Source organism: Dreissena polymorpha, chromosome 4 (genome assembly GCF_020536995.1).
Source record: "Dreissena polymorpha isolate Duluth1 chromosome 4, UMN_Dpol_1.0, whole genome shotgun sequence".
Taxonomy (NCBI): Eukaryota; Metazoa; Mollusca; class Bivalvia; order Myida; family Dreissenidae; genus Dreissena; species Dreissena polymorpha.
Window position 1 is genome coordinate 3553709 of NC_068358.1, and position 22568 is coordinate 3576276.

The following is a 22568-nucleotide window of genomic DNA, read 5'->3' on the forward strand; positions in this document are numbered from 1 at the left end:
TTAGCATTTTCTTCGATTTTTTTTCAAAGAATACTATCAGAATAGCAGACAGTTTGGATCCTGATGAGACGCCATGTTCTATGGTGTCTCATTGGGATCCAAACTGTTTGCAAAGGCCTTCAGTTCCAGCACTTAAAGAGTTAAAAGCCTCTCTATTTGGATTTTGTAATTGCAACATAATTGCTTTTATTTAACGTTTACTATCAGACATCAGGTGTCGCATAGACTTGCAGAGTCCTAGTTTAAAGGAATTTGAAAGTAACAAAAATATTTAATCATATACAGAGTAACCCAACAATAATTTGACTTTTGACTCGTGTTTGTCATATAAAACATCATTTATTTGAGCTACGTGTAGGTAATTGATGTGGTGTGAAGCCTTTTCTGGAACGGCCATGGAAAAAAGTAAAATAATCAAATATATCAAAGTAGCATTATGAAAGATCTTGAATGTGTAGAAAAGGAAAGTTGTGATAAAGTATTATGAGAATTGTGATGTAGCACATGTATGTGTTTTTGTCACACAGATGTTCCTCGGAGACCTAGCTCTGGTAAGACCTTGTTGCACTGTGTGCAGGTGTATGGGAACAGAACATAACGAGTGGGTCAAGATGTTTGCTGTCCTGTTGTTTCCAGTCAAAGGAATGTAAATGCCATGCCTGATTTGTAGCTGGACTATTCACCAAATACATGTAGTCTGAGCTATATGCCTTTCACCCTTCTGTCGGCATCTGCATCAGTGTAATACTATCTTTAAGGTCATTGGGTGAGGTCACTGACAAAGTTCCATTACTTTTACCTGCAATTTACTAGAGTAATACCCCTTTTTGTTTTTCAAGCTAGACCAACCGTGATGAAACTTTGGATATGGCAAGCCTGAATAGGGACCCCACATTTGGGGTCAGTTTGGTTAAAATCATTGTTGCTGCAAGTAGATAAAGAGTTTTGTTTAATTGATTTTCTAAGGATGGAGGTAACTCATGACATTTAATATAAAGAAACTCTTCATGCTGATCTAGCGTGGAATCAAATTTGGGTCCAGTCAGGTCAGGGACACTGTTTCTAAAAATAGATATAAAAATCCTTTTAATTACGACATGCATGCTTATCCGTTATAAAGACCGTTTTTTGGATTACATTGTCATTTATATTTTTGAAATTAAATTAATTGTCAAAACAATTAGAATCTAGTTTGTAGCATGGCCCAAGTACCTGTTATAAAACTTTCAGGTTTGAGTTTGCATATAACAAACTACCTGTATGTAACTTGTACAGATATTCACCATCAAATTTGTCATTTATCTTTATATATCAGATGGTTGACAGATGATGTTCATTACGTTATCAAAACAGAAGAATGGTCAAGCTCTGTCATTTGACTGCTTTTGTTGGGTGGACAAATACAGTCCTTGTGATTGGTGAAGTGTTTCAATTTTAAAAGTAGAAAAATAAATTGCTGGTGTCGTTTTGGAAAACCTTCAGTTAAAATATAATGTCCTTATGGAAAAAACAATGGACTCCAAACATAGTACCTCTATATTTATTGTTGCAAAGTGGGTTTTTATCCCCACGCTTTTTGAAAAAAAGGTGGGGATATTGTGGTGATCTCCGCCGTCCGTCCGTCCGTCCGTCCGTCTGTCCGTCCGTCCTGGCCACTATCTCCTCCTACACTAAAAGCACTAGAACCTTGAAATTTACACACATGGTAGCTATTAGCATATGTGCGACCCTGCACTATTTGGAATTTTGATCTGACCCCTGGGTCAAAAGTTATAGGGGTTGGGGTGGGGCCGCGTCAGAAATTATCACTCATTTTTTTAGGTTATTTTACATTTACTTCTTTATTTCTACACCGATTCACTTCAAATTGATACTGGACCTCACCTATGACAATACGGTCAATCTCAACCATGCATGGCCCCATTCCCAACCCTGGGGCGCCCCGCCCACATAGGCCACACCCACCAAAAATTTCCATTTACTATAATTTTTTCATTTCTACACGGATTCACTTCAAATTGATACTGAACTTTTGTTATGACATTAGGGTCAATCTCAACTATGCATGGCCCCAATCCCAACCCTGGGGCGCCCGCCCACATAGGCCACACCCACCAAAAAATTCCATTTACTATAATTTTTTCATTTCTACACGGATTCACTTCAAATTGATACTGAACTTCTCTTATGACATTAGGGTCAATCTCAACTATGCATGGCCCCATAACCAACCCTGGGGCCCCGCCCACATAGACCACACCCACCCAAAATTGCCTTTACTATAATTTCTTCATTTCTACACCGATTCACTTCAAATTGATATTGAACTTCTCTTATGACAATACAGTCAATCTCAACTATGCATGGCCCCATTACCAACCCTGGGGCGCCCCGCCCACATAGACCACACCCACCCAAAATTGCCTTTTACTATAATTTCTTCATTTCTACACCGATTCACTTCAAATTGATACTGAACCTCTCTTATGACAATACGGTCAATCTCAACTATGCATGGCCCCATTACCAACCCTGGGGCGCCCTGCCCACATATGTCACACCCACCCAAAATTGCCTTTTACTATAACTTCTTCATTTCTACACCAATTCACTTCTAATTGATGATGAACTTCTCTTATGACAATACGGTCAATCTCAGCTATGCATGGCCCCATTACCAACCCTGGGGCACACCTAGGTCAAACATTCGGCGTGGGGATACGCGTCGGCCTCTGCCGCGCCATTTCTAGTTTGGTCTACAAAAGTAGCTGACAGGACAAATTTTGTTGCATACATGATCCCAAGAATGTGTTTCCATTACTTTGTTAAAAATTGATGTAAATTTCTTTTTATTTTCAAATTTTCATAAAAATGGTTATATCAGATATAGAGAATACTAGGTGGGTGCCGAATAAAGCAAAGTTTATTTTGCGAGGCTTAGAAAATCTGAACCACGAGCCTTGGCGAGTGGTTCAGATTTTCGTGCCAAGCAAGATAAACTTTGCTTTATTCGGCACCGACCTAGTATTCGATTTATCCCATCAATTTTCTTAGTCGTAAATTATTTCTTTAAAAATAGAATATGAAAATCGAACTAGACGGAAAATCCCAAAGATATTTAAAGCAAACATTGTTTCATTATTTTAATCGTGTCGAGCCTAATACATTACAAAAAGATCAGTAACTAACCTGTTTTTCTGTTTATCATACCACTACGTCGCCGATTTTTAAGAAATAATGAAAAAAATACACTAAACAACTGCATGTTTAGCGTGAAACAACATGCATTGTGTCGTATGACGTGTTAATAATGACGTCACGAGTACGCGCACTTTATATTTGTAAATAATGTTTATTTGCTTTTTGAGTTGAATTATGTGTTGAAAATATATTACATCTTGGTATCAAATTGTTTGTTTTGTTGAATCTGATTCGATTTTACTAAAAATGATAACTTTATAGTTGATTCCGAGTAATATGAACATTTTTCGCCGCGCGTGACATCTATATTTCAGCACTGCTGAAATAGAGGAAAATTTATTCCACAGTGGTTTATTTCGACAATGCACGTCTGATGATGGGATAAAATGATGTTAAAACATCAAAACAGCAGAAAACATTTTCATGTACATGTAGTATAATTGATGAACATTTTTAAAGACTTTTAATTTATGATATGATTAATTGGACTTTGACTTTTATTGTTATTGATTATTTGTGAATTATTTTTTTTGTTTAAATGTATTCTATTTAGTTTTGTTAACTTGAAAATTGGGCAAGCAATTGTTAAAGAAACTTGTGTTTTTACACAGATCTAAAGAGTTTTCTGTAATTGGACTATTCCTGTATTGTATAGTAAGACTTTGACATAATTAAATATTGAAAACCAGATTGTTTCAATAAATATATAATATAATTTATTAATAAATGTACATGACTATTAACATTGTCATTAAAAAATCTTAAATTATCCTTTATTATATATTATTAAATAAATGCAAAAATATGGTGGCTCGTTTGTAGAAACTAGTGGACGCATCCTACGGGGCAGTCCGTGTAAGTTGGATTGGCTACAAGTTGATTTTGTAGAGTTGCACGTATATGTGTTTGTTATTTATGTGTCGTTGTTGTTGTTGTTAATATTGCCAGTACGGAATATTGGGCATTGGATATGGGTTCAGTTGTAATATGTTTGTTACAGTTTGAATTGTTAATGTCTTTTAATTTCAAATACATTTTCAACAGAGTTTTTTGTACATCGGGTAATCAGAAAAGAATCCTATTTTGTCTATTAGAAACTTGGTATTAAGACAGTTAACATGTAACTTTTTTTCTAAATTAATCAGCTTTCATTCTTTTATGTTTACAAGTAGTATGTATGTATATAATAAAAGAATGCTTATAATATTGAAGTGGTGTTGGCAATATGCACAGGTTTTAAGTTTTGTAGAAGATGGGCTTGGCCAGTGTTATCAGTTCCTTTTGGTAGAAAGTAACTGGGTACCATTTTTTGCCAGAGTATGGCAGCTTCACATTGATCCTGCGTGAAATATCGAACTAAATCTGAAATGACATTGGACGAGGAGGTCTTATTTTGGTAAATGAAGAAACAAATTTGAGAGTACACATTTTAGGTCAACCAACATTTATCGAATCTTAAAATAAAGTTTCAGTGTTTTTTTTCACCATTATGGGAATGTTGCTGGGTCCCTTTTGAATGGGAAAAATCGTGGCGTTTTGACCAAAAGTGGGAAATTAGTGTTGTTTTTGTTTTGCTAACAAATGCTTCAAAATTGAGAATAAAAGTATTTTTAATCTTTTATTTACTATTAAAAAGGTGTAACTTTTAGAGGTGGATCGGAGATGCACTAAATGTTGAGATTAAAAAAAAAACTTCAATTGGGAATTTATAGGTCCCATTTGGGAAACATATATAGTTTTTTTGATTATTGCATAAACTCTATCTATAATGCCCTCTGGCGGGGTGCAGAAACTTGGCAAAAGGGGGGCTTGAACGGTAGAAATCGTGTATTAACAAGGCGATTCACGTGCAGTTCAAGCCCTGTTATGTGTTTTTCATATCCATAATCTGGTCCATGCGCAGTCACTTCCCTTCTCCAGCCTTCGACGACTTTCCAAGCATAAATGGGGAACTGAAAAAGCACCAGTTTCCTCATGCATGCAGGGATAATGACTATTTCAATCCACTTTTCAAATTATACCATCTGCACTCTCTTGACAAGAGCTTTATTTTATTGGAAACGTCAATGAAGTTATGGTTATTTACTCAACATATCAAAAGACTATGCTGTAAATGTAAGTGTTTATGTACCTTCAACGTTCCTGCTGTAAATTCCAAAATAATTCCTCATTTCTTACTTTGCCGGCTGCATTTCAACTTTGCATTAATCCACTGTTTAAACACATTTTAAATCGAAAACTGCCTATCCGAAGGTAAAGCCTCGTCATTTCGGATGATGACCGAGTGAGGCATATGTAAAACACAACACTGAACTGTATTGAAATAATCGAATTATTTTGTCGATGTCGAATGAACAAAACATTTTTTTTTCAATGTTATTTTAATTTATTTTGGTATGTGTGATTTGTTTATGCAATAATAGCGAAAATACACATTTTCTCGGACATGATCATCTGCGGGCGCTCTCAAAATCCGTTCCTGCCCTCTTGCTGCGCACTCGGGCAGGAACGGATTTTTCAAGCGCCCGCAGATGATCATGCCCTCGAAAACGTGTATTATCCCTATATTGGGAATTGGGCCGAATACCGGCCTCAATTTGAAATGGAAAAAAACATAAACACTGAGTTTATAGTATTAAATCCCATTTTTATGAAAGAGGCTGGGAAATGATTGACCATTGATGACCATCTCAGTATTGACCATAGGTGTCCATCTGGTTTGCAGATAATGAAACCTACATGCTGAGGTTTATTGATATGCTGCCATTGAATTATCTAATTGTAGTCTATTCTTTATTTTGACACGAGTATTATCATTTTGATTGACATACATGAAATCTTTGTTTTGGGAACACAATATGCAATTGTTATTTGCTTTTAATGTGAAAAAATTAAGAGGCATCAAAAATCATGTTCTGTTAAAATTCAACATATTTAAATTGAAAAAAAGGATGTTTTTTAAACACAAATAAAATATGGTTATGTTGTTTTATCAGAGATTCCACCACAGACAAGACAGCGATACGTTTTTAAACAACATGGAGATTTATTAAGTATTTAATGTGTGCTAAGTTCAATTGTAGATATAATGGTTTGTCAGTTGGACATAAACCTCTATATAACAAGACATAATTGTTTTCAATCATATTTCAACAAATCATTAAAAATACTCCATGCTGGTTCCTAATTTAACGTATTCAAATTTTCTTTGAAATATAAATATTATGAACTAATTACTCATTATACAACATCAAAGTTAAAAGTTAAAGTTAATATTATGTCATTAATAAAACATATTATGTTATTGTTATAGGAGGGTAGTCTTTAACAAAACATAATTTAGATGTTGTTTAAGTGCGTGATTTGCATGGTTGTGTTGCAGATTTTAATTAGATCATTTTTAGCTCATCTATTTTTTGAAAAAAAATTATGAGCTATTGTCATCACCTTGGCGTCGGCGTCGGCGTCGGCGTTGGCGTTGGCGTTGGCGTCGGCGTCCGGTTAAGTTTTGCGTTTAGGTCCACTTTTCTCAGAAAGTATCAATGCTATTGCATTCAAACTTGGTACACTTACTTACTATCATGAGGGGACTAGGCAGGCAAAGTTAGATAACTCTGGCGTGCATTTTGACAGAATTATGTGCCCTTTTTATACTTAAAAAATTGAAAATTTTGGTTAAGTTTTGCGTTTAGTTCCACTTTTCTCAGTAAGTATCAATGCTATTGCATTCAAACTTGGTACACTTACTTACTATCATGAGGGGACTGGGCAGGCAAAGTTAGATAACTCTGGCATGCATTTTGACAGAATTATGTGCCCTTTTTATACTTAGAAAATTGACAATTTTGGTTAAGTTTTGTGTTTAGGTCCATTTTATTCCTTAAGCATCAAAGCTATTGCTTTCATACTTGCAACACTTACTAACTATCATAAGGGGACTGTGCAGGCAAAGTAATGTAACTCTGACTGGCATTTTGACAGAATTATGTGCCCTTTTTATACTTAGAAAATTGAAAATTTGATTAAGTTTTGTGTTTAGGTCCACTTTATTCCTACAGTATCAAAGCTATTGCTTTCATACTTGCAAGATTTATGAACTATCATAAGGGGACGGTGCAGGCAAAGTTATGTAACTCTGACTGGCATTTGGACGGAATTATGGGCCCTTTATACTTAGAAAATTGAAAATTTGGTTAAGATTTATGTTTTGGTCACTTTACCCCTAAAGTATCATAGATATTGCTTTCATACTTGGAACACTCACAAACTATCATAAGGGTACAGTAAAAGGACAAGTTGCATAACTCTGGTTGTCATTGTTACGGAATTATGGCCCTTTTTTGACTTAGTAACTTTTAATATATGGTTAAATTTTGTGTTTCGATCCACTCGAAGTATCAAGGCTATTGCTTTCAAGCTTCAAATACTTACATGCTATCATGAGGTTACTGTACCTGGCAACTTGAATTTTACTTTGACCTTTGAATGACCTTGACTCTCAAGGTCAAATTATTAAATTTTGCTAAAATTGCCATAACTTCTTTATTTATGATTAGATTTGATTGATACTTTGATGAAACTACTCTTACCTGACATACCACAATAGACTTCACCCAAACCATCCCCCGTGCCCTCCCCCCCCCTCCCCCCCTCCCCCCCCCCTATTTTTTTTTTTTTTTTTTTTTTTTTTTATAAGATCATCTCACAAATGACCACCACACCCTCACACTATACCCCCACCCCACCCCCCCCCACCCCACCCCCCCCCCAAATTTTTTTTTTGATTTTTTTTTTTTTTTTTTTTTTTTTTTAAGATCATCTCACAAATTATCACCACACCCTCACACTATACCCCCCCCCCCCCCCGATTTTTTTATTATTTTTTTTTTTTTTCGCTTTTTTGGAAGATAATGTAATAAATGTCCACAACCCCACACTATACACCCCTCTTCACTCCACTCCTCCCTCCTTTGTGATTGAAAATGAGAGTCCCTTCACCTTTAAAAAGAAAATAGATGAGCGGTCTGCACCCGCAAGGCGGTGCTCTTGTTTTATGTACCATTCATTAGAATTTCTACGTTAAACTAATATTAACACAGTTTATTGTCCCATGCTGTAAGTATGATTCAAGATTATTTTTATATATTAACATGTTTTTATTAATGTTTAACTGAATATTATTATCATTATTGTTGTTCTTATTTAAATGTTAGTATAAAAAAGATTTTTTCCTTTAAGATTTACAAAACCTTGAAATATCTGACCTGTGTTTTAATAAGGTCCTCACATTGTTATTGTATTACATTTTATGTGGATATATTGATGTTGGCAAAATTATGTGTTGTTTGCATTGTAGACTTTTTGGACATTTTGAGTCATCAAAAATTTGTATTTTCGTCATTATATTATCATATATTATGTTTAACAGATGAAGATTATAACAATATTTACTGATTTGCTGGATAGTTAAATTTTAACACTATACTGATATATTTTGATAATTATAATAACTTTCCTACAGGCAATACAAATAACACGTTGTAAATATTGATAAAGGTTTTTTTACTATAGGATATAAAAAATCCTTCTGCACATGCTTGCCAAGGACCAGTATTTAGAATGATACCTTCAGTGATGCAAAAGGATTAAAATCATAAATAAATCCAGATATGTCTGACTGAAGTGGCCATGCATTTAAAAAAAAATATTTATAGGTTATTAGACGTTTCACTGTACAATACGGAAATATATTTGGACGAGCACACAGTTTGACGTCATATTGGACGAGCCGTTAGGCTCCAAATATATCACGTATTGTACAGTTTAAACGTCTAATAAGCTTTTTATTCTATATCCCTTTCTTGAGCTCTTTGTTTCATTTTACTTTTGATTTTAAAATGCTTTAATTGCATCTATGCCATTTTCAAGACAAGCGCCCGAGTCAATTTAGTACATTCGGATACTTTTTCTCAGCTACAGCTTTTATCGTTATAAAACAATTGCTTAGTGCACTTGTACTCAAATGTCCAATATGGAAAAAATACAGATTTTTTGAATCCAATACCGGAATATATTGGACGGTCACGTGGTACATATGAAGAATGCCGATTGGATGAATTTATTGGATATAGAATAATTTAAATTATCATAAATATCTTAATAGCCGTGGTCTGGAAAAGATGGGCCTAATGCAAGTGTGCAAATTGTCATCCAAGATAAGCCTAAGCAGTCGGCACAAACTAATCAGGGGCTACACTTTCCGCTTTTTTGGTATTTTTTGTTTTATACAAAATATTTGTCTAAATACAAACCCAGTTGAGGAGGAAAGTGTTGTCACAGATAAGCCCTGTGCAGACTGCAGAGGCTTATTTGGGACAACACTATGCACATGCATTAAGCCCAGTTTTTGTAGAACAAGGCTCATATGACCAATCACATGTGCATGTTTTCCTGGTATTTCCGTCAGTTGTGGAGCTCCGTAAGGACAGCTGTAGGTCGGCCCCGGCAACAGGTCATCTTGCAGCAGATGACATCATGGGTTCCTTGTCAGTTATAAGCCTACGAGCCCCAGGGCGCGCACACACAGCACCCTCCTTGCAGGACAGGAAACAAGGTAGTGGGCTGTTATGATAACTTATTTAGGGCCACATCAATGTACTACCAAAGTGACTTGTGTGTGTGACATGAAAAGGAGATATAAACAGGTTCAATTTGGTGAAATTATAGCCCCTTCACTGATTAAGAAGGTTTTGTGTAAGTAGTCATTCAAAGACATTAAATTTCGGCTTTCTCTATTATTTTGTCTAATATATGTCAATTTGATTTTATGGACCTATATAGTCTATGTATTTCATTGGTGAACATAACGTCTGATTACATTATTGATCTATTGTTATCAATCCTAGAACACGCTACCTTGATCAAACTGAAAGGTTTAGCAATCATATGCATCATCTGATTTATTGCATGACCCTTGCTCTGAAACCGAGCCTTATGCATGTGCTGAAAGTGTGGTCTCAGATTATCATGTGCAGTCTGCTCAGTTAATTTGGGACAACACTCCAACTAGACTGGATTTTCTTTGAAGCTGAAAGTGATATCCCTGATTATCTTGTGGGGACAACACTTAAAGCGCATGCATTTAGCCCCGTTTTCTCAGAGCAAGGCTTATATTTGTTAAGAGTATTCTCTTTTTGCAACAAATGGTTGAGTGTGACATTATTCCATTTTCCAGAAACGTTGGAGCCCCTGGCGACCCATCCAGAGGAGTCTCAATGTGACGACACGGAGACCAACACGCCCGCCAGCTCAGCCCCGGGCTCGGGTACTCGAGCCGCGGCAAGGGTAAAACCAGTCACAGGTCCGGGCAATACCTCCCTGGCACACATTGGCAGACCCATCCCTCAAGTGTCGCATGTCCCTGATCCAGTAAGAACCTTGTGGAATCAACAAATGAGCCTGGTTATGGGAAAACTGGGCTTAATTCATGTGCATAGTTTCATCCCAGATTGGCCTGTGCATTCTGTACAGGCTGATCAGGTACCACACTTTCAGCATTGAGAGGATTTTATTTGGAAGAGACTAACTTTAAATGGAAAATTTCATAACGGAAAAGTGTTGTCCCTGATTACCCTGTGCTGACTGCGCAGGCTTATATGGGAAGACACTTTACACACACGCATAAAGCCCAGTTTTTATAAGACACTTAAATTATGTTCCTTTAGCTTAAAGCCACAGTTCACAATAAATGTTGATTTTTGCTTTGCATTAAACTGAACAGAAGTTGTTATTAATCTCTTAGCATTGGGTGAATTCATGAAATACAATGTGTGTTTTGTTCTTCATGATCTTTTAAAGAAAATGTTAATGCTTGAAGCTGACTTCCTTCATATTCAGATGCTTGGTTTTCTGTAAAAATTCAAAATTTTCACTATATATAAATATACAATGTACTAAACCCTTTTCAACTTAGAATCAAAGTGAAAATGGCTATGTGCAAACAGCATAAAACCAGAACAGCCTGTGAGTAACTCGCAGTCTGTTCAGGTTTTATGCTGTTTGCTGCGCATCAGTATCTTAGGGTTGGAAAGAAGCCTTTAAAACTGAAATCTAGAAAGAAAGGTCTTTAATAATCCCCGCCGAATTTTTTTTGAATTATTTTCCCTTTTATATGATTTTAAAGTACATTTTTGTCTGGAGCATAACTCTAAATCTACTGAAGGGATTTACTTGAGACTTGGAATATACACAGATGGCAACTAGGAAAAGTGCAGTGATCAAGAACCACAACTCTTTCTACCTTAGTTTTTGAATTATCTCCCCTTTTATATGATTTTAATGTAAATTTTTGTCTGGAGCATAACTCTTAATCTACTGAAGGGATTTACTTAAAACTTGAAATATTAACAGATGGCAACTAGGAGAAGTGCAGTGACCAAGAACCACAACTCTATCTACCTTAGTTTTTGAATTATCTCCCCTTTTATATAATTTTAAAGTACATTTTTGTCCGGAGCATAACTCTAAATCTACTGAAGGGATTTACTTGAAACTTGAAATATAAACAGATGGCAACTAGGAGAAAGGCAGTGACCATGAACCATAACTTTATCTACCTTAGATTTTGAATTATCTCCCCATTTTATATAATTTTAAAGTAATTTTTTGTCTGTAGCATAACTCTAAATCTACTGAAGGGATTTACTTAAAACTTGAAATATAAACAGATGGCAAGTAGGAAAAGTGCAGTGACTAAGAACCATAACTCTATCTACCTTTGTTTTTGAATTATCTCCCCTTTTATATAACTTGACAGTAAATTTTGTCCGGAGCATAACTCTAAATGTACTAAAGGGATTTACTTGAAACTTGAAATATAAACATATGGCAACTAGGAGAAGTGCAGTGACCAAGAACCATAACTCTACCTACCTTAGTGTTTGAATTATATCCCTTTATTTAATTTCAAAGTAAATTTTTGTCTGGAGCATAATGAATTATCTCCCTTTATTTGTTTTTACAAATATTATTCTACTCTCTAAAACAAATGTTGTCATACAAGCAAACACATTTTGGCGTGGATTTGGCACTACTGTGACAAGCTCTTGTTAAATTTAACTAAGTGACTACAAATGCGTCGAAATACATATCTAAGTGGTAAAGGGTTATCAAAATAGCTTTGATAACTTGAAAGTTACAAATGTGAATCCCTTCCAAAATCTTCCCTACGCTTGTGAAGGAAGAAGAGAGTGAGGCCGTGTTGCGTCAGAAAGAAGCCAAGGCTGCGGTGGACATCCAGCGTATCTTCCGTGGGTTTGTGTGCCGCAACTCGTACAGGCAGTTGCTGTGGGAGAACAGGCGGGAGGCAGAGGACAAGAGGATGGCACTCTTGGAGAGTCAACGGCAAGTCTTACACAATAGGGAATTTTGTTGTATGTATATGGGAAAACTTTGCTTGATTGCTTGATTCATATGAGTTGTTCCAGATTAGCCTGTGCAGTCAGCAAAGGTGTTGTCTCAGATTAGCCTGTGCAGTCAGCAAAGGTGTTGTCTCAGATTAGCCTGTGCAGTCAGCAAAGTGTTGTCTCAGATTAGCCTGTGCAGTCAGCAAAGGTGTTGTCTCAGATTAGCCTGTGCAGTCAGCAAAGTGTTGTCTCAGATTAGCCTGTGCAGTCAGCAAAGGTCTCAGATTAGCCTGTGCAGTCAGCAAAGGTGTTGTCTCAGATTAGCCTGTGCAGTCAGCGTTAAGTGTTGTCTCAGATTAGCCTGTGCAGTCAGCGTTAAGTGTTGTCTCAGATTAGCCTGTGCAGTCAGCGTTAAGTGTTGTCTCAGATTAGCCTGTGCAGTCAGCGTTAAGTGTTGTCTCAGATTAGCCTGTGCAGTCAGCGTTAAGTGTTGTCTCAGATTAACCTGTGCAGTCAGCGTTAAGTGTTGTCTCAGATTAGCCTGTGCAGTCAGCGTTAAGTGTTGTCTCAGATTAGCCTGTGCAGTCAGCGTTAAGTGTTGTCTCAGATTAGCCTGTGCAGTCAGCGTTAAGCGTTGTCTCAGATTAGCCTGTGCAGTCAGCAAAGGTCTCAGATTAGCCTGTGCAGTTAGCAAAGGCTAAACAAGACAACACTTTTTTCCTTGACTAGATTTTAATTTCAAAGAGACTACCTGCAAACATCTTCAATCAAGTTATGTTACTACAATGTTGTTATTATTATCATGTTCTGATTCCATCCTCACCTCAGGGAGTACCGTAAGCACCAGGGACGTAAGGCAGCCATCTACAACCGCCCCCCTCTGGACCCAGCCCTACTGCAGTGGGCTCATGACTTCAAGGCAGTGCAGTTGGAGAAGGCTGGGAGACGGCAGGAGAAGATGAATAGCCTTGCTGAGGAGTATGTTTTGGAAGAAATGTCATTGTTATCATAATTATTATTGTCATTTTTATTATTATTCTAATAATTGTTGTCAATAATAGAGCTGATGTATGAGAAAAGTAGGTTTATGTGTGTTAAGTGTTATCTCAGATTAGCTTGTTCAGCCTGCAAAGGCTAATCAGGGTTGACACTTTCAGCCTAGACTTGATTTTCGTTCCTTTAAACAAAAAATTAAATTAAGACGGAAAATGTTGTCCCGGATTAGCCTGTAAAGACTGCACAGGCTTATCTGTGATGACACTTTAAACACATTCATGAAGCCAGTTTTGCTTGAATATGGCGTAGTGTTTTCTTCATCGCCAATTTTATCATAAAATATATTCATTCCTATGCAAATTATAGTAAGATTAGTATTAGCATCTTTTTTATTTCTTTTCCATAGATGTTGAGTACCGTATACATGATAATTATATTGATATTTTTTATATAACTTAACACTTACTATATTGAATGAAGACCATCTTTTGTTTAATGGTTAAAATATTGACAAGCGCATAAACAATTACTTACATTTGTATATTGAAGATTTATTATTTTACATATCTTATTAATATTTTTAAGACATGATTTTTTACTCGTGTATTTCAGTATTAATCAATAAAAAGATGAATGTATTGTACATCTTAAAATGTTTTATTTTCTATAATTTATATAACAATATTGCATCTAATTTATATAAATAATAACATTAACAGTGATTTATGCTTTAGTAATGTTTTAATATTGCTTCTGCCATTCTATTAATAAATTAATCTATTAACTCCAGAATGTTAGCCAATCAGCAGAAAGCAAAGTCCAAGATTGAGGTCATAGGCCCTCATGTGGAAATCTACGAGTAAGCACTTCTATGGCATTGAATTTTCCTTTAACATGCTTCTTAGGATTCATGGACATATTTAACAATTACAAGTATTGTTGCAATCTTTATAATATATTGACAAATACTGCTTTGACTACCCTAGAACTTTTCATGTTCTTGTTTTGACTGTTTAATATTGAATTGTAGGTAGTGTATTTTGTTAGTAATAGCATTTTCTCTTAAATTTCATTATAACAAGACCGAAATAAATATTATATTATTAAAAAATTATACTTTAATAAATCTATTTACATTTTATTATAGACTAATACTTTTTGGACAAAGTATGCTGAAATAAAAACAAAGTTTTTTATGTTGTATATTTAAAATGACAACCTTTATAATGATTGTCCTACCTTTTTCAAATGACAGCATTTACCACCCGAAGGAAGTGGGCCCCTCTAAGAGGGACATGCATAAAGCATCCATCTGTATACAGAAATACATACGTGGCTTCTTGGTGCGAAGGAGGTTTGAGAAGTTACATAGAAAGGTAACAGCATGTTTCTGTCTTTCTAAATGTCAATATGATATAAGGTAATTGAAAACAACATTAAAATCAACATGAATGAAGCTGTATTTATGTAACACTAAAGAAGACCTGTCCAAATGTTTTCTCCCGTTTTGACGCCCAATGGTTAATTGTTAATCTTGGTCATTGATTATGGTTAGCAGTTTGGGGTGTGATTCGACAAACTTGCATGGAGATTGCTGAAATGGTTCTGCTAATAATTTAAATTCATCTGTTGTTATTGGCCTTAACTTGATCATTATGGATTTTTTTGAAGTAGACAACATTTGATTTATGGTAGCAATAAAATATTGTTAGTGAATTCTTTTTAATATCCCTTGTTTGTTTTCATGTACATGTATTAAGAATGCATAAATGAATAGTTGACAATAAATATCTTATATACAGGCTTTAAATTTTAGATTGATCGAGCCTTGATCTGTGAAAACTAGTCTTAATGCATATTGGTAAAGTGTTCTCCCAGATTAGACTGTGCAGTCTGCACAGGCTAATCAGGGTCAACAATTTCTGCCTCTATGGAAATCTATGTTTGAAGGTGGTCTCTTCTAAACGAAAATCAAGTGTAGGCGGAAAGCGTTGTCTCTGACTGCGCGGGCTTATCTGGGATAGCACTTTAAGCACATGCTTTGAGCCCCATTTCCCAAAATGAGGTTCTATAGCTTTCCTATTCACATATTCTTGTACTGTGTCTCAGTGATGTCCCCTTGTTTCTGGTTGTAGGCCACCTTTGTAGGCTCCACATGGGAGAGGATGGTTCGAGACTACAAGACCATGCTGGTGCGCGTACAGCGCTGGCATGGGGTTGACAAACCCACAACCCCTTTTGTTGTGGATCATATGCATGAGTACATGGACAGTAGAAGAAGTAAGGCAGTTCTGTTAAAATAATCAGGGGACATATTCTCCCACCTGCTCATAGACTAAAATATATTATATGATTCAAGGAATTATGCTTATAACAGTTTCTATTGATGTCAATGCAGTTATTAAAGGAACTTGTTCACAGTTTTTGGGATGTTTTGAGGTATGGCATTCAATGCTTTAAGTTGATAAATGTGGACCTTGGAATTAAATAGCTCCAGTATAAAACACAAATGAAATTAAAGAAAGAAAAAAAAAGAAAAAAGTTAAGCTCACCAAAGCTGGAACCACTGACCCTTGTAGTAAAAGTCTAATGTCTACACGGCCATCCCTATATGTTTATCCATTATTTTATACTTTATACAAGCAATCCACTTATTGTCATGAAATATAACAAAAAACAACAGAACTCTTCAAATTTTTCAATGTTCGTAACACTTTATACTTTTATCAATATCTAAAGATGAGTATTTGGAAACAATGTTTGTATGCCCCCGGATGGAATGATCGGGGGTAAATTGTTTTTGGCCTGTCTGTCTGTCTGTCATTGTATGTGTCACAAAACTTTAACCTTGGTCATAACTTTTGCAATATTGAAGATAGCAACTTGATATTTGGCATGCATGTGTATCTCATGAAGCTGCACATTTTGAGTGGTGAAAGGTCAAGGTCAAGGTAATCCTTCAAGGTAAAAGGTCAAATATATTGCTTCAAAGCGTCGCATTAGGGTGCATTGTGTTTCTGACAAACATTTCTCTTGTTTCAGTATGAGTTTCTGTCATTAGTGTTATTTCGCACACAGATGTACATGGTTCATTAATTTTTAGCTCTCCTGATTGCTCAGATGAGCTTTTGTGACCGGTCTTTGTCCGTTGTATGTCCGTCCGTTAACATTTGCTCGTAAACACTCTAGAGGCCACATTTCTTGTTCCATCTTCATGAAACTTGGTCAGAAGCTTTGTCCCAATGAAATCTCGGCCGAGTTCAAAACTGGGTTGTGCCGGGTCAAAAACTAGGTCACTAGGTAAAAAAAAAGAAAAACCTTGTAAACACTGTAGAAGTCACATTTCATGCCCAATCTTCATGTAACTTTGTCAAAATGTTTGTCTTAATGATATCTTGGTTGAGTTCAAAAGTGGTTCCGATCTGTTGAAAAACATGGCCTCCAGTGGGCGGGGCAGTTTTCCTTATTTGGCTATAGAGAAACCTTGTTAACACTCTAGAGTCACAATTTTTGCCCAATCATCATGAAAGTGGTTGAGATCAGTGAAAAAACATGGCCGCCAGTGGGCGGGGCATTTTTCTCTATATGTATATAGTGTCAGTTTTCCCTATTTGGCTATAGAGAAACCTTGTTAACACTCTAGAAGTCACAATTTTTGCCCAATCATCATGAAAGTTGGTCAAAACATTGGTTTTATTGATATCTTGGAAGAGTTTGAAAATGGTCGGGATCGGTGAAAAAACATGGCCGCCAGTGGGCAGGGCATTTTTCTCTTTATGTATATAGTGAAAACATGTGAACACAGTAGAAGTCACATTTTTGGCCCAATTTTCATGAAATTTGCTCAGAACATTTGTTTCCTTGATACAAGAGTTGAGTTCAAAAATGGTTCCGGTCAGTTGAATAACATGGCTGCTGGGAGGGGGGCAGTTTTCTCATTATGCCCCCCCCCCCCTTCTCGAAGAAGAGGGGGTATATTGTTTTGCTCATGTCGGTCGGTCCGTCCACCAGATGGTTTCCGGATGATAACTTAAGAGGGCTTATGCCAAGGATCATGAAACTTCATAGGTACATTGATCATGACTCGCAGATGACTCCTATTGATTTTCAGGTCACTAGGTCAAAGGTCAAGGTCACGATGACCTGAAATAGTAAAATGGTTTCCGGATGATAACTCAAGAACACTTATGCCTAGGTTCATGAAACTTCATAGATACATTGATCATGACTCGCAGATGACCCCTATTGATTTTCAGGTTACTAGGTCAAAGGTCAAGGTCACGGTGACCCAAAGCAGTAAGATGGTTTCCGGATGATAACTCAAGAACGCTTATGCCTAGGATCATAAAACTTCATAGATACATTGATCATGACTCGCAGATAACCTCTTTTGATTTTCAGGTCACTAGGTCAAAGGTCAAGGTCACAATGACCCGAAATAGTAATATGGTTTCCGGATGATAACTCAAGAACGCTTAGGCCTAGGATTATGAAACTTCATAGGTACATTGATCATAACTCGTAGATGACCCCTATTGATTTTCAGGTCACTAGGTCAAAGGTCAAGGTCACGATGACCCGAAATAGTAAAAAGGTTTCCGGATGATAACTCAAGAATGCTTAGGCCTAGGATCATGAAACTTCATAGGTACATTGATAATGACTCGTAGATGACCCCTATTGATTTTCAGGTCACAAGGTCAAAGGTCAAGGTCACAGTGACCCGAAATAGTAAAATGGTTTCCAGATGATAACTCAAGAACGCTTATGACTAGGATCATGAAACTTCATAGGTACATTGATCATGACTCGAAGATGACCCCTATTGATTTTCAGGTCACTAGGTCAAAGGTCAAGGTCACGGTGACCTGAAATCGTAAAATGGTTTCTGGATGATAACTCAAGAACGCTTATGCCTAGGATCATGAAACTTCATTTGTACAATAATCATGACTCGCAGATGACCCCTATTGATTTTCAGGTCACTAGGTCAAAGGTCAAGGTCACAGTGACCTGAAATAGTAAAATGGTTTCTGGATGATAACTCAAGAACGCTTATGCCTAGGTTCATGAAACTTCATAGGTATATTGATCATGACTCGCAGATGACCCCTATTGATTATCAGGTCACTAGGTCAAAGGTCAAGGACACAGTGCCAAAAAACGTATTCACACAATGGCTGTCAAGGTCACGGTGACTCAACTTAGAAAGATGGTTTCCGGATGATAACTCAAGAATGCTTACGCCTAGGATCATGAAACTTCATAGGTACATTGATCATGACTCCCAGATGAAATAATGATGAAACTTGACCAGGATGTTTGTCTGGACAATATCTAGGTTAAGTTTGACATTTGGTAAAGATTGAATGAACTGACTCCTCTCAGGTGAGCGAACTAGGGCCATCTTGGCCCTCTTGTTTTGAATTTGTGACAAAAAGTTGGAATTCTTTTTGACAAATTTTAAACAAAATCCTTTAAAAGTTACTTTTCTTTTTCTTTTTTTTCATGGATTAAAAAGCAAAGGTAACCAGGTTATTTTAAATGCATTGTTTTAGTATTTGAAAGTGAAGGTGAATACATTAGTGCCTAACTCTAGGAAAATGAGGCTTAATGCATGTCTGCACAGGCTAATGAGGGACAACACTTTTGGCTTGTATGTTGTTGTTTTTTCATTTAGTGGATGTCTCTTATAAGTGAAAAGCCTGTTTAGGTTGGAAGCGTTGTCCCCTATTTTCCCAGAGCGAGGCTCGTTATTTCCAATGTTTTGTTTCAGGATTTGAGAGTCAGTTTGACAAGAAGGCGTTCAACAGTGAGCTGGAGCTGTCAGAACTGCAGGCGTTCTTCAAGGAGTGTGACCTCTACCCGTCTGCTGCAGAGATTGAGGAGGGCCTGGATGTCATCACGCAAGGTAACCATGGTCACTGGGTAACCATGGACACTTGGTAACCATGGATATTTGGTCACCATAGACTCTTGGAAAGCTTGTTTATATGTCAACTGTTGACCAGGCGGTTTTGGGTCAATAACTTTAATTTGCATTGAACAATCTTTATGAAACTTTGGATATAGCAAACTCACGTAGAGACCTAGATTGAGAATGTATTTGGGACATGCCAGATTTAGGTTGATTTCACTGTTTCTAAAAATGGAAATTTTGAATTAACTCAATAATGTCAGTTTGGCTAGAGGTATTGCACTGAAATTGTGTGTGTATTAGCTTACCTGCAGACCAAGTTGTTGATTGCATTATGGGCTAGTCAAGTCAAGGTCAAGGTTATTGCAATTTCAAGATGTGAATTTGTTTCTGGTGAATAACTTAAGTTTTTACTTAAAATGGAAAAAAGGTTCCTGCTCAATTACTTGAGTTTGAATGGAAATATAGTCCTAAAATTATATGTGTAGGTTGCATACATATATGCCTAGCTTGGGATTTAATATGGGACCAGTTTGTTCAAGATCAAGGTCACTCTTTCTAAAAATAGAAAGTGTTTTTTGCTGGATAGCATGAGAGACATTGTTATGAAATTGTGTTTGTTGGTAGATTACAATGTCAGACAGACCTAGCTTGGGAATTCATATGGGATAGTTTGACGAATAGTGAAGGTCACTGTTACTTGAAATAGAAAAACTGTTTTCCTCTAAATCACTTAAGATTGGATGGATGGTTTAGTTGCGCTAATATTTTGTGTGTAGTTGGCTTACATGGAGAATGGATTGCAAGACTATAGAAATTAAATTAATAAATTAACGTTAAAAATGTGGTTGTGTGGTGTCGTATTTCTTGTTTTGGCTCACCTTAGCACAAAGTCTGAATATTAAATAAAATAATGATTTAAAACTGTTAATATTGCTTTTAGCGGTCATAGTGACTGTTATTAAAACATTCAATCTCTAATTTAATTTCACAGAAAACATAAAATCAGATCCAGTAATTCTCGCTGTTATCCCCTGCAGGTCAGGCCCTGCGTAAGGGAGGCGGGCTGTGCAAGGCTGACACCCTCAGTCTGGTCTTCTACATCTACGTGCCGCCAGGAACCGGCCTGTCTGGTACCCGCCAGTCAACATGGATGAACCCAATCATCAACGGACAGGAGGCCAGGAAACTCATTGGTGTGTAACCTCTCTGTAGACTGTGATCAAAGCTGAGTATTAGTCATAAAAGCTAATGTTGTATTTCGAGGTTCTAGCTCAAATATTTGCGAAATAGTTTGAGCTATTTTACTCACCCATTTTTAAGCTGAAGCGTCTGCGTAATGCCATCGTGTGAGATCGATTTTCAAGTTCCATAACTCTGACTTACAATTTAACTGAATTATTTCTGTTTTTTTATGCCTATCTTTGAAGAATGCGGACGGTGGAAGTCGTGCTGTCCGTCTTTTGGTCTGTCTGTCTAGGTCTTAGCCATAACTTTGCCATATATTGATGGATTTGTTATAACTAGCCACATTTGTCCATCGCAAGACAACATCTTGCATGTAACATCCGTCTTGCTACTTCAAAGTTCAAGGTCACACTTAGAGGTCCAAGGTCAAATTGGCCATAAAACATTTTGGTAAATCCTGTCTTAGCCATAACTTTGCTATATATTGATGGATTTTGCAATAACTTGACACATTTATAAATCATCATGAGATGCTCTATTGCAAACTATGGAACTAAGGCATACATTTGCATATGACGCACCCTTTGGGTCAAAAGTACATATACGCCAACAGCTAAAAATATATATCACTGCAGTGACGAAATTGTCACCGCGGTGACAATTTTGTCCCTGTGGTAATAAATTTATCACTGCGGTGATATATTTGTAACTGTGGTGATATTTTCTCTGACCCAAAGAGCTTGATAAGAGTTGAACCAAAGTGACCAATGAAATAACGTCTTGCAAAACAGCAAACCGGCGAATATTTTAATTGAAGCTTTATTCGTTGTAACTTAAGAATTGTCACTTTATGTTTATATAATTATATCTTCATAAAAAATAATAATCTAGGTGACCATTTAGAAAACCTTCCTATTTTTCGTGGTTTCAACATCTGTGCGTGTTTTTACAGCCGGATAAGTGTCATAAAACCGAGATACCGTGAAGGCAGTGGACCGTTAAACAAGCGATAACGGATTAATAGCACAAGTTTTTAACAATGGATTCCCTAATCTAATCTGATCTTATTGCGATAAAGCAGATGATATACCAATAAGTGTAATTTAACAAATAAAATGTACGATTCACTAACCATTTATTTACTCGAAACGATAAGTGTGACACACAGCTATAAAACTCATAAAAAGTTTCTTGTGTACTAAGAATAAATCTATATCAACTTTACTTATCAACTATTTATTAATTATTTTTTTGTTTTAAAGATCCATGTATGAGTAATTATACATTTGTAGACCACACTCGACAACAAAATAAAGGTTGACATGATTTTGATATATGAGAGTCGGTTTGTAACGGGGAAAATGATTGGTTGAAAACTGACCCAAACAAATAAATGTAACAGCAGGCATAAAAATATACCAACAGTCATCATTTGTCACCCCTGCGACAAAATTGTTACCGCAGTGACAAAATAGATATCGACGCGGTGACAAAATTGTTACCGCAATGACAAATTGTCACCGCGGTAACAATTTTGTCACAGCGGTGATATCTATTTTTAGTTGTTGGCGTATTTGTACTTTTGACCCAAATGGTACGGCATATTTGCAATCAGATATGTATTCACGGTTGTTTAATTGGAAACAAATAAAATGTACAACATCAAAGCGGAAGAATTGTTGAGCACTTGTTCCCATATGAGCCTCTCTGGGAAAACCTTGCTTTATGTATGTGCCTTAAGTATCGTCCCAGATTAGCCTGTGCAGTCCGTACAGGCTTATCAGGGATGACACATTCCTCGCTTATCAGGGATGACACATTCCTCCTAGACTGGATTTTTGTTAAGACAAATCTTCCTTTAA

At 36.4% G+C, this 22568-nt stretch overlaps 1 protein-coding gene across 7 annotated transcripts in view; it reads left to right on the top strand.

The window, feature by feature from the left end:
- Positions 1-22568, top strand: part of LOC127879720 (uncharacterized) — a 101292-nt gene that overhangs the window by 72995 nt on the left and 5729 nt on the right. For 6 of the 7 annotated variants that reach the window (XM_052426722.1, XM_052426721.1, XM_052426723.1 and 3 more), the window contains 11 exons: positions 528-551; positions 4024-4056; positions 9668-9814; positions 10436-10629; positions 12440-12607; positions 13438-13583; positions 14392-14460; positions 14857-14977; positions 15737-15881; positions 19378-19512; positions 20559-20714. In XM_052426722.1, the coding sequence (XP_052282682.1) occupies positions 528-551; positions 4024-4056; positions 9668-9814; positions 10436-10629; positions 12440-12607; positions 13438-13583; positions 14392-14460; positions 14857-14977; positions 15737-15881; positions 19378-19512; positions 20559-20714 (1338 nt within the window). The remainder of the gene's footprint in view (positions 1-527; positions 552-4023; positions 4057-9667; positions 9815-10435; positions 10630-12439; positions 12608-13437; positions 13584-14391; positions 14461-14856; positions 14978-15736; positions 15882-19377; positions 19513-20558; positions 20715-22568) is intronic. The other variant, XM_052426725.1, reaches the window with a different exon arrangement.